The sequence below is a fragment of the Solanum dulcamara genome, chromosome 5 (assembly GCF_947179165.1).
Source record: "Solanum dulcamara chromosome 5, daSolDulc1.2, whole genome shotgun sequence".
Lineage (NCBI taxonomy): Eukaryota > Viridiplantae > Streptophyta > Magnoliopsida > Solanales > Solanaceae > Solanum > Solanum dulcamara.
The window spans coordinates 63,128,023-63,141,621 of record NC_077241.1 but is presented as its reverse complement, the minus strand read 5'-3'; the positions used below and the strand labels follow the sequence as shown (position 1 = coordinate 63,141,621).

General features: G+C 35.0%; 1 protein-coding gene across 3 annotated transcripts; it reads left to right on the top strand.

Moving 5' to 3' along the window:
- Positions 1 to 7,202: 7,202 nt before the first annotated feature.
- LOC129889310 (probable glycosyltransferase At5g03795) lies at positions 7,203 to 11,131 on the top strand. Of its 3 annotated transcripts, none has more exons than XM_055964564.1 (5): positions 7,203 to 7,274; positions 7,961 to 8,673; positions 8,789 to 8,919; positions 9,807 to 10,155; positions 10,408 to 11,131. In XM_055964564.1, the coding sequence occupies exons 2-5, from the start codon at positions 7,984 to 7,986 to the stop codon at positions 11,059 to 11,061; spliced, it is 1,824 nt and encodes a 607-aa protein (XP_055820539.1). In that variant the 5' UTR covers positions 7,203 to 7,274; positions 7,961 to 7,983; the 3' UTR covers positions 11,062 to 11,131. The 3 variants fall into 3 exon arrangements, with proteins under 3 accessions (XP_055820539.1, XP_055820540.1, XP_055820538.1); XM_055964565.1 differs by having other exon boundaries at positions 7,230 to 7,274; positions 8,344 to 8,673; XM_055964563.1 differs by lacking the exon at positions 7,203 to 7,274 and adding an exon at positions 7,275 to 7,327.
- Positions 11,132 to 13,599: the final 2,468 nt, after the last annotated feature.

Genomic DNA, 13,599 nt, shown 5'->3' with positions numbered 1-13,599 from the left:
AAAAAATCAGAAAAAGAATATGGTCCAAAATGTTCCAAGTTGGGTATATATAATTTGGGAAAAAGTCCAGTTTGCCCTTCCTCAAAATCTGGAAAACTAGGCAAAATTCCCGCTGGCGCTATAGTGGCGCATCGCCAAGCCAAAATAGGCTTAAAACCTGCACATATGATAGTGGTGCATCGCGCCAAGGACCAAACTACTGAGGCTTTCTTATGGCGCTATAGTGGCGAGTCGCGCCTTTATAGCGCCAAGCCTAAGTTTTCTGGGTTCTGGAAAATAGGCTTAAAAACCCTGCAAGCCTAATAGTGGCGCACCACGCCAGGGACCAAACTACTGAGGCTTGTTCCTGGCGCGATAGTGGCGCATCGCGCCACTGCGGCGCCAAGCCCAGGCTTCCTGCAGTCACAAACTAGGCATGAAATTCCGACAGTACTAGTCCGTCTTAGGATAGTCATAACTTTTGACTTCGAACTCCAAAATTTTTAATCTTGGCGGCGTTAGAAAGAAGACTTAAAAACCTTTAATTTGGTAGGTCGTGGTCCACCCAGTTTATTATATTCTATGATATATGGTCGTTGGAAGTTGACCCTTATACGAACTTATCCAAAAACTTAATCGATTGGGATTCTTTGGACTCAACTTGGTGTTAGAGATCTCTTATGACCCCTAAGCACATCTAACACACTTCAATTACTTATGAATTAATCCTAACTCATGTGTAAGATTATAAGTCCTCCGTTCTGAGTCTACACACTCGTGAAGAAATGTTTGAGTCTTTGCGAAAAAATTTCTGGGGTGTTACATACAACTTTCAAGTGGTTCGCAGTCACCAGAATTTGCAGTACCTCTATTTTGGTGAGTAAATCGTTCTATCTTGGAAGGAAAAAATCCAAAAACCTCAAGTATGCTGAGGGGAATAATTTCTTTAAGGACACACTGTGCATTGAGTGGGCTCAATTTTGTTCTTACATTAATTTTTCAGATTTTGTGTTTTATTACTTTCAGTAGTTATTATTACTGTTTTAATATTTACAATACAGTTTACTAACAATCTTAAGGAAATTATTGTTTTTTTTTCTGATTAAACTATATTCTATTTTTGAAGATTAAAACCTGTGTGATTTTCTACCCCGTATGGAATAAATATTATGACTTGAAGAGTATAAAAACTTCGTTAAAATATTAAAGTTCATATTTGTACAACGATTTGAAGAGTATAAACACTTCATCATTGTTTTTGTAAAAGGTTTGATATTTTGAAATATTAAGACAGTTTGTCTATTTTGATAGTGAAAAGAAATGACAAGTGATACTTCTACTACTTCTGCGACTGTTGCTGCAACAAGCCCCACTTCTGTGCCACCAGTAGAAAAATTAGGAAAGTTTTCTAGAGCCAATTTCAAAAGATGGTAGCAAAGGGTGTTCTTTTAGCTTATCATTCTTGGTATGCAGAAGTTCACCAACGAAGATCCTCCTGTGTCCGCTGCTGATATGCCAGCCAATGAAAAAATTGTGATTATTGAGGCATGGACACATGCGAATTTTCTATGCAAGGGCTATATCCTAAGTGCTTTGGATGATGATTTGTACAATGTCTACAATGGTATGAAAACTTCTAAAGAATTGTGGGATGCACTTGAGAAGAAGTATAAGACTGAAGACGCATGCTTGAAAACAATTGTGGTTGCTAAGTTCCTAGACTATAAAATGATAGATAGCAAAACTGTTGGAACCCAAGTTCAAGAACTACAACTTAATTTTCATGACCTTATTGCTGAAGGTATAATAGTTAATGAAGCATTTCAAGTGGTTGCGATGATAGAAAAGTTGCCTTCTTCGTGGACAGATTTCAAAAATTATCTAAAGCACAAGTGCAAGAAAATAAAGTTGGAAGATCTTGTGATTCATCTCAAGATTAAGGAAGATAACAAAACAACAGAAAAGAAGTCGCGTGGAAATTCAACAATTATGGGAGCGAACATCGTTGAAGATGTTTCTCCAAAGAATAAGAAAAGGAAGCAACCTTTTGGAAAGAATCAGGAGCAGAACAAGAAAAAGTTCAAGGGAAATTGTTATAATTATGGGAAAGTTGGCCACAAAGTTACAGATTGCCGTCTTCCGAAAAAGGACAAGAGAAAGGGACAAGCTAATATGGTGGAAAATAAAGAAGGTATGGATGATCCATGTGCAATGCTATCAAAATGCAACCTAGGTAATCCCAACGAATGGTGGCTTGATTCTGGAGCTACTTCGCATGTGTGTGCAGTCCGAGACGCCTTTTCTACTTATTCCCTTGCAACACCTAATGCGACGATCTATATGAAAAATTCTGCAACTACTAAGGTTGAAGGATATGGAAGAGTATTTCTGAAAATGACATTCGACAAGGTGATGACGCTGAACAAAGTTTATCATATTCTAGAAATGCAAAATAATTTGGTGTCTGCTGGTCTTTTTATCAAGAATGGATTCAAGTGTGTTCTAGTTTCAGACAAAGTAATTGTTAGTAAGAATGAAATGTATCTAGGAAAAGGCTACCTCACTGAGGATCTTTTCAAATTAAATGTAATGGTTGTTGATGATAATAAATTTCAAGCTTCTTCTTACTTACTTGAGTCAAATAATTTATGGCATTTACGTTTAGGACATGTCAATCATAAAACCTTGTGAAAACTGATTAACTTAAATATATTGCCTAACTTTGATTGCAATAAATTAAAATGTCAAGTATGTGTTGAATCTAAGTATGCTAAGCATCCTTATAAATCTATTGAAAGAAATTCTAGTCCCTTAGAATTGATTCACACAAAAAATTGTGATATGAAGTCTACACCAACTCGTGGTGGGAAGAAGTATTTTATAACCTTTATTGACGATTGCACTCGATATTATTATGTGTATTTGCTTAATAGTATGGATGAAGCAATTGATGCATTTAAGCAATACAAGAACGAAGTGGAAAATCAATTGAATAAAAAGATAAAAATGATTAAAAGTGATAAGAGTGGAGTATGAATATCCTTTTGAAGAGATATGTTTAGAATATGAAATTATTCATCAAACTACTACCCCTTACACACCACAATTAAATGGAATTGCAGAAAAAAATCGAACATTAAAAAAATGATAAATGCTTTATTAATAGTTCCGATTTATCGCAGAACTTGTGGGGGGAAGCTATCTTTACAACTAATCGAATACTCAACAGATTGCCCCACAACAAAACACAATCTATTCCATATGAACTATGGAAAGAAAGAAAACCCAACTTAAAATATTTCAAAGTGTGAGGGTGTTTAGCAAAGGTCCAAGTTCCTTTGCCCAAAAGGATAAAAATCGGATCAAAGACCGTGGATTGTATTTTTATTGGCTATGCTACAAACAGGAAAGCTTGTCGATTTTTTGTTCACAAATCGGACAATCTTGAAATTCATGTTAATATGGTAATTGAATCAGATAATGCTGAATTCTTTGAAAATATTTATCCATATAAAATTAAATGTGAGTCCTCAAGTGAAAGATCTAAACGACCGCGAGAAGAACCAAAGGAAAGTAAACCAATCGAAAAGGATCCAAGGCATAGAAAATGTCAAAGGATATCTACTTCATTTGGACCAGATTTTGTGACATTCTTGCTTGAAAATGAGCCTCAAACATTTAAAGTTGCAATGTCTTCTTCTGATTCAGCATTTTGGAAAAAGGCAATCAATAGTGAGATTCAATCAATTTTGAATAACCATACATGGGAATTGGTTGATCCTCCTCTTGGAAATAAACCTTTAGGATCAAAATGGATTTTTAAAAGAAAAATGAAAGCTGATGGCACTATTGATAAATATAAGGCAAGACTTGTGGTCAAAGGTTACAGACAAAAAGAAGGCCTTGATTACTTTGACACATACTCACCGATAATAAGGATAACATCTATTCGGGTGTTAGTGGCACTTGCAGCTATATATGGTCTTGAAATCCATCAAATGGATGTTAAGACGACTTTCTTAAATGGAGAATTGGAGGAAGAAATTTAAATGGAACAACCTGAGGGTTTTGTAGTTCCAAGTAAAGAAAGGAAAGTGTGCAAACTTGTTAAATCACTTTATGGACTTAAACAAGCACCTAAACAATTGCATGCGAAATTTTACCAAATAATATTGGCAAATGGATTTAAGATTAATAAGTGTGACAAATGTGTTTACATTAAAAATACTCCAAATCATAAAGTCATTGTTTATTTATATGTTGATGACATGTTGATAATGAGTAAAGACATTGCCGATGTAAATGCTACGAAGCGTATGCTTGCTAGCAAATTTGACATGAAAGACTTAGGGGTTGCTGACTTGATCTTAGGAATTAGGATCCATAAAACTCCACAAGGTCTAGCATTATCACAGTCACATTATATTGAAATCATTCTTGATAAGTTCAAGTATTTAAATTTTAATGTTGCAAAAACTCCAATTGATGTAAGCTTTGCACTTCAAAAGAATGAAGGTAAAAGTGACTCACAATTAGACTATGCACGAGTTTTGAGAAGTTTGATGTATATTATGAATTGTACAAGATCAGATATAACATGTGCTATTAGCAAGTTGAGTCGATTCACGAATAATCCCAATCAAACTCATTGGATGGCAATGAAATGAGTCTTGGGGTATTTGAAACACACCCAAAGTTATGCTTTGCATTATAATAAATATCCCACAGTAATTAAGGGATATAGTGATGCAAACTGGATCACCGGATCAGCTGAAGTTAAATCCACAAGTGGATATCTTTTCACCGTTGGTGGAGGAGCAGTGTCTTGAAAATTATCAAAATAGACATGCATCGCCCGCTCTACAATGGAGTCTGAATTTATAGCTTTAGAAAAGGCTGGTGAAGAAGCTGAATGGCTCCAAAATTTTTTGGAAGATATTCTATTTTGGCCCAAACCTTTGGCACCCATATGTATACATTGTGATAGGCAAGCGGAAATAGGGAGGGCAGGAAGCGTTATGTATAACGAAAAATTGCGTCACATTCGACGGTGACACAATACTGTTAGACAACTACTCTCTAGTGGTGTTATCATTATTGACTACGTAAAGTCAAGAGATAACGTATCGGATCCACTAACAAAAGGCCTATCTAGAGAGGCTGTTGAAAGATCATCGAGGGGAATGAGGTTAAGGCCTAGGACAAGTCATCATAGCGATAACTCTACCTAGTAGACTAGAGATCCCAAGAACTAGGTTCAAAGAGATCAAACAAAGTTATGATTGGCGGTTCAACATTGTCAAATAACTCAACCCATTCTCGTGATGATGACAATGTTCAGAAATAAAGGATAAAACCTTAAGGCTTTTTAATGAGTTAATAAAGCATTAAAGGTTTTTTAATGATTATCTAAGTCTGGCGGAAAATGACTAGATAGTGTGTCTATAGGACTACACGTTTAGAAATCACCTATGTGAATGTGAAGTATAAGCCGCTTCAAGGGGAATGATGGTAAAGGCCCATTCTATATGCATTCACGAAACCAGGCAGTTCATGGCTGAAATGAGCACAACCGTGAGAACCATAGATGGTTGATGATTAATTGTGTGACTTATGCTGTCTAGTTATACAACAAAGTTCGATGGTTCAAAGATATCGCATCTACCGATTGATCGAGTATATCCTATATAAGTTCACTATGAAAAGTTCAAAGGGAAACATACTTATCCAGATGCAATTAATCTTCGCTTGTATATTACACACTTATCCGTGCATTCCTTTATCTTGTAGACATTTCCCATTCATATGGGGGGATTGCTGGGTTTAATTGATAGTTTGAATGGAAAATTGAGGGGAAAAGAAGTGGATGGAAAAATGATTTGTTCTCTCTTACTTTATTAAATAAGCTTTGGTCCAACATAGGTGGTGGAAAGGAAAATTCTCCTACTTAAAAGTAGAAGCACTCCTTCATGTTGCTAAAGGATCAAGAAGAGGGTCTCTCCTCACGTGCGTCGTCATCGTCGCTCGCTCGGCTTCGGCTATGGCTACGGCTTCGACTTTGGATTTGGATTTGGATTTGGTCAATTGATATGATTGATTGATAATTTTTTTGGACCAAATTTCCTTTAAATTTTAATTAATTAAGTGAAACAAAATCCTGACCTGTGACCCGCGACCCATTTCTTTCCCGAATTAATTTAAAAATATTTCCCTCCGTTTTTCCAATGGATTTTTTGAAAGGTTGCAACCTTGTCCGAAAAGTTGCAAATATTTTCTCAACCGGCAAACCTTTTTCCAACAGGTGCCTTTTCTTAAAAGGTGTAAACAGTCTATATATATCTGTTAATCCTCAAAATATTCCATACGAAATTTCTGAAATAACATCTTCTTCTTCTTCTTTCTGCACTTCCTAAAACTCGTGTGATATACAACCTTCAAGTGGTTTGCAGTCACCAGAATTTGCAGTACCTCTATTTTGGTGAGTTAATCGTTCTATCTTGGGAGGAAAAATTCCAAAAACCTCAGGTACGTTGAGGGGAATAATTTCCTTAAGGACACATTGTGCATTCAGTGGGCTCGATTTTGTTTTTATATTAATTTTTCAGATTTTGTGTTTTATTACTTTCAATAGTTATTGTTACTGTTTTAATATTTACAATACAGTTTACTAACAACATTTTCCAGATATATCAACAACAACAAATTCAAGTTTAGAGTTATTAGATATTTTAAGAAAATAAGATTCTTACCCTTTTATTACCTTTTTAAAGTAGTTCAAAGTAATGGAGGCTCGTGTTGATAATGTGTTATAAAATAAACTAACTTAACAAATTAATAAGAAGGAGAGATAGTAAGAAAAAGAGAGAGAGTTGAGAGAAATTTTAGTATCTATGTTGTTGTTTCATTTCACAGATTTAATCCTTTTTTATAGGCAAATTTTATAAAAAAAAATGGTGAGCTACAGTGTAAAAACGTGTGAGTCTACAGTAAAAATAGTATTTAATACAGTGAAAATGGATCCCATGGACATTCAATTTTGACTACTTTTTCCAACAATCTCACATTATTTATTATTTTAAAAATTAATTATTTTTCTCATGTTATTGTTAGTAATAATTATTCTTGAAAATTATAAATAGCCCAATTATTAAGAATTCAAATAAAAGAGATTATAATAATGTTAAAATAGTCAAATCATCTCCTAATTGACAACACCAATAATAGGAACATATATCATATTTGGATTTTGGTTTGTGATAAATGAAGTGTAGCCAAAGCTTAAGCTGATCAATTCTGTAAGATCTCTTCCTTCTTCACTAGCTCCCAATTGTATTTGGCCTTTTTATGTGTATGTCTATATTTTACTCCTCCTATAAGCTTCAACTGTACTTGATATATGTCTATATTTTACTCCTCCTATAAGCTTCAACTGTACTTGATGCCAGAAATTAGAAAGAAACAACAATTATGTTTTCCTTTCTTATTTGATCATTCCCTTGATTTTGATCAATACTTTTTAAGTGTAATTTAAATTGCTTTATCCTATCTAATAGCAAAATCCCTCCATTCTTTTCTCACTTGTTAAGGGTTTGTAGTTGGTTTAGTGTCTGTTAATGTAATACGAAAATTCAAATATAGCTGCAGATTTCTGATTGAATTTTGAATCAAACTTCTTCTACTGCAAAATTACCAAGTACTCCCTTGTTTCAATTTGTTTGTCTAGTTTGATTTGATACAAATTTAAGAAACTAAATACAACTTTTTGACTCCAGTGGTCTTAAACTAAAAAATGTATTGACTGTACAATTTTTTTTTAAATCTTGTTATTCGTCAAATATAAGGAAAGAAACATTCTTTTAAAAATAGACAAATAAGAAAAGTAACACAAACAGATTGAAATAGCATTCAAGAATGAGTGAATCTTAAAAATGAAGAGGAGTGTTATGTTGGATGCTAAATTTGGAGTTATAAAATTGTCCAGGGAATGGAGTGATTTGCTTGAACATGGGAATTGAAGTTCGATATGCGAGTTTATTGGAGACTAAAAGACTGCTATGGCTAGTGGCATCCTTTTTTGTTATGGTGTTGATCATTCAATATTTTGGATTTCCAAACGTTTATGTTGTGCCCTCATTATTTTCTTCCAGCAAAGGTCAAGTAGCATTTTTAGGTAGCTTTCAATCTGGTAATTCTAGTGTGTCGGGAAACTTGACGTTTGCTAGTGTTTTAAACACTACTGCCTCAAATGTTGTTCATGAAGGAACAGCCAAAACTGAGCTGTCAAACACAAGTGATGCTACCTTTAAAGACTCTAACATTACCACGAATAAAGATACTGAAATTGAAGACAAATTTCCGCTGCAGGTTGCTCATGGTTTTGAATTTGGTATGCCAAAAGCTAATGTTACATCTGAAAATAATGTAGTTCTAGATAAGACAGATAAAGACGATATTGCTCACGGAGTGGCAAAAAATGAAACGATAGACAACAGTCCTATAATCACAATCGCTGCACCTTTGGCAGCGGTTATCTCTCCTTTGACATCGTCCAGCCAAAATCAATCAGCAGATCATTCTTGCATGAGGAATATTCCTGCTGTGATTGAAAGGTCTGACCGAGCAAGAAAAAGCGTGGCATCAATAGCTCAAATGAATTATATGCTGCAACAAAGTCGAACTTCATTCTGTTCAATGGTATGTCAGGGCTTCAGTTTAGTTTTATCAACGGGAATGATTTCGTTAGTTCGTTTATACAACTTTGAACTTTCTCTCATCCCTTTCTTTCCTGATTGAACTTACTTTTTCATAGAAACCACGATGGTCCTCGGTTGTAGATCAAGAACTATTACGTGCAAAAGATCTGATCGAGAATGCGCCTCTCTTACAGAGTGAGCCGGGATTATATGCCCCTCTATTTAGAAATCTATCCATGTTTAAAAGGTTAGCAACTCCATACTATACCTTAGTTGTGGATTTTGTTCATATTGAAGTGGTTAAATTCATTTCACCTTTCCATATTTCGTGCTTATCCAAAACACTGTGTTGTAATCCAATGACTTTTCTGAAAGATGCACACTATTGAAAACAGTTATCTTTCTGCGTTACATCATAAAAGTGCAAGCTTTATGCAATGAAACTATTGGAATAGATTCCTCTTCTCACCAATTGAATAACCTGTATTGTATAATCTCAATGGAAGTATTGTAGTCAAGGTATTAACCTGTAAATTATCAGGATTGATAGTTTGATTTATCTTTTAAGAGCTCGGACCTTCTATTTGCTTCATGCCCTTCTAAGAGTTGATTAGCCTATTAGTATTATATCGAGCCAAGGATGACACAGTGGTGAAGAAGATTTTGGAACTTCTTGACTAATGTTACTAGGTTTTGAGGTATTAATGAGGTAATAATAATCCTATAAGTTACTTCTTATCCTGTCAACCATATATAAATTTTAAAGTATCACTTTTTCCTTTTTCTCTATCCATCGAAACCATTTGTGTGTATTGAGACAATTTACCTGCATATGATCTTTCATTCCAATCATCGTATCGATCAATCTACTATATGATGTGCAACTTCCTGTAGAATTTGTGATTCATTGAGATTATCCATCTCCTTTAACCTGCCTCTTTTATCTGTTTTTATTTGTTGTCTTGGAGGTGATTGTCTCAGAGTTTCAAATTAACAAAAGTTTGGATACATTTACTTTCTTTTTAGGATGCCCACGAAAAATAAAATGGAAATGAGAAATAGAAGGAAAGAAACATAACAAATTAAGTATCAATGACTGAAGCTATTCAGCTATGAAATGTATACCAAATGCAGGAGTTATGACTTGATGGAGAAGACTCTCAAGGTTTACATCTATTCTGAAGGGGAAAGACTCATATTCCATTCTGGACCTATGGATGGAATATATGCTTCAGAGGGCTGGTTCATAAAGCTTCTTCAAGAAAACAAAGGATTTGTCACTAAAAATCCCCAAAAAGCTCACCTATTTTATATGCCTATTAGTTTCCGATTACTAAAGATGACATTGTACGTGCCTGATTCTCACAACCGTACAAATATAATCCAATTTTTAAGTAACTATGTTGATATGATGGCGCAAAAGTATCCTTTCTGGAATAGAACGGATGGTGCTGACCATTTTATTGTTGCCTGCCATGACTGGGTATGTCTCCTATTCTTTCGTGTGATCTAAAATCCTGAATTAATATTTAGAGCAGCATCTCATTCTTCTTGAATATATTCTTAGTTTGCTTATTTTGGAATCTCTATCAATGCAAAAAATGTCATGTTTATTAACATCAAGTTCAGGAATAATAGAATGGAATAGAGTTTCTATAGTAGCAGCTACACATGACTTACCTATTCTGAAATATGCTTCTTGAGTGCTATAGCATAAACTGATTTTCATCCTCAGTCCCCTGCAGCGACGAATGAAATTATGAGTAATTGCATAAGATCTTTATGCAATGCTGACCTGAGAGGTGGCTTCCAGTTTGGTAAAGATGTGTCTCTACCACAACCGAACATTCGCTTGAGGACGAACCCTCTTGCTGAACTTGGAGGAAAGCCAGTTTTCAAACGGCGTACCCTTGCTTTCTTTGCTGGACATATGCATGGTTATCTCCGCCCCATACTACTGAAGCACTGGGAAAACAGAGATCCTGACATGAGGATTTATGGTGAAATAACTAAGGCAAGCTATTTACGGTACATGAAGAGCAGCAAATACTGCATATGTGCAAGAGGTTCTCAAGTAAACTCTCCTAGAGTGGTAGAAGCCATTTACTATGGGTGTATCCCCGTAATTTTATCCGATAACTATGTCCCCCCGCTCTTTGAGACTCTAAACTGGGAATCTTTTGCTGTATTTGTCCAGGAGAAGGACATCCCAAATTTGAAAAACATACTTTTGTCCATTTCGGATAAGAAATATAAGCAGATGCATGGGAGAGTTAAGCAGGTGCAACAGCATTTTCTCTGGCACTTTAAGCCTTCTAAATATGATGTTTTTCACATGATACTCCATTCAGTTTGGCACAACCGAGTTTTTGGAATGAGACGTAGGTGATAAATGTACATATACACTGGAGGTTATAGACTTGAAGATGAAATAATAAATGGCTTGCATTAAATGTTCATTTTTGCTTCACTTTTAACTTGTGTAGTATATAAACAGCAGATTGGTGTTCTTATAAGATGTCTGAAGAGTTAGGTGGCTTTTAGTATGTCAATGTTTCGCCATGTGACTATTGCAGCTTGGTTGAATAGATCTGTGCATGTCAGTAATCGATGGGATGCACCTCATGAGTGACACTTTGGTAACATCTCTTTCCCATATTCCTATTCCCAAGAGAGAGTATAAAGAGTATGCAAACAAAAATCTCACATGACACGGGCATGCAGATGAGGGCAGGTCAAGAAGAAGGACTGATTGGGTTCTAAGTTGGAAAGCTTCTTAAAAACGGGTGCATATGACACTTAGGAAAATCCCCCATCGGAAAGGAGCAAAGTGAAGTGCTATATAAGATGGATCACAAATTCAAATGGTATGTGTGTTTCTGGACTCGATATGACGTATGTAACTCAAGGGACAATTCGTAAGGCTTGTTGGACTAAGCAAACTTATGCGTCATGAGTTTGGATAGTGTAACTTTAGACTTGCTGCACCAAAGGTTTAACACATACCCAAAATAGGGAATAAGTGAGGATATTGTTTCTTTATATCCTTCCCCACCTCGTAGTTGCTTCTTTAGAATTATGATTAATCCACAGGACCTTGAACAAAACTACATCTTTCGTTCTCAACCTTATAACTTGATGATCTAAGATTTGCACAGGTTCTTCTTCATAAGACACCCCCTCATTAATTTCAAATTTCTTACGGGATAGTATATAAGAAGGATCCGGCTGATACACCCTCAACATAGACACATGAAAGACATGATGCACTATATATGTACATCTCCTATGGTTATTTGAATTCATAGGCCACCTTTCCAACTCTCATCATAATTCTATAGGGACCAGTAAATCGAGGACTAAGCTTGACCTTCCTACCAAAATGCATGACACACTTCATAGTTGAAACCTTCAAAAATACCTGGTTACCCACAATAAATTCTAGCTCATGACGCTTTCAACATGTCCTTGAGAGTCTAAATAGTTTGTTCTAGTTCTTGCCCATCTTTTGAGGGTGAAAAGTAGTGCTCAAATTGATATAAGTTCCCAAATCATCTTGGAAAGACTTCCAAAGTGGGTTGTAAATTGTATACCTCTGTTTGAAATAATGGACGTCGGAATACCATGCAACCTCACAATCTCCTTTAAGTACAACTTAGCATAATGAATCACAGTACCTGTTGTCTTCACATGAAGAAAGTGTGTGAACTTTGTAAGCTTATCCACAATCACCCAATCAAATCATTCTTGGTTTTCGTTTGAGGTAAAACCACAACAAAGTCCATGTTAATTATTTGCCACTTCTACCATGGGATTTCGATGTTCTAGGCTAGACTAGGTTGTTAATGTTTAGCTTTCGCTTGTTTACAATTCAAGCACTTAGCCACAAAATTAGATATATAAACTTTCATGTTCTTCTACCAATAATGTTTTTCCAGGTTTTATACATATTGGTGGCTCCAAGATGCACGTAATATTTGGAACTATGAGCCTACACCATAAACTCTTGACGAAGACCATAAACATATAGAACATAAGTGACCTTGCAGTTTCAAAACAATATCAACTGTGAACAAATTGTATTCTCCATTTTCCACTCCATTTCTTAGACTACTTCTGGACACGTGCGTTGCACGTGTTTCTCAAAGCTAATTGATACAAATATTTTAAAACAACATGAATAAATTGGAGCAAGTGTTTCATGAGTTGCACAATATTTAAAGGAAAAAATGCAACTCATGGTAATACTATTTGATCAATAGTTGTTATATTGGAACAATAATTATACTTGAATTGCTATCAAATGAAAATGAAAGAAATCTGTTCATTCTTTAGGGAAGAAATAAAGGTTTTTTTTAGTTTTGTTGGGTACATTATAATAGTTGTAACTACACATACAAAGTTTGTAACTATACACATACAAAGTTTGTAACTATACACAATAAACTGATTTGTATAACCTTTTCTTATACAATGTCGAGTACTATATTAAATATTCAACTTACCAATTTTCTTATTATTGATACTTCAACAACACACAGTGTAAATATAAACATGAGCAACTCAACAAATTTAAGGCATTATCAAATGTTAAAGTTTGAGACCATTTCAAATAAAGACTCAACATAATGGCTAATGCTTCAGTCATGTTAGTGAATTGAGAACAACTTTTAAACTAAATGACTAATAACAGTTGAGGAATTGTTTTCAAAACTAACAATAGATACAACATAAGAGGCTATCTACATGATTATAGATAGGGGTGTACATGGACCGGGTTGGTTCGGATTTTTTACAAACCAAACCAAACCATTTGTGTCGGGTTATTAAATCTATAAACCAAACCAAACCAATAAAAGTCGGGTTTTTCGATATCAATTTTTCTCGGGTTTTTCGGGTTTCTCGGGTTTTTTGGGTTTTTTCGGAT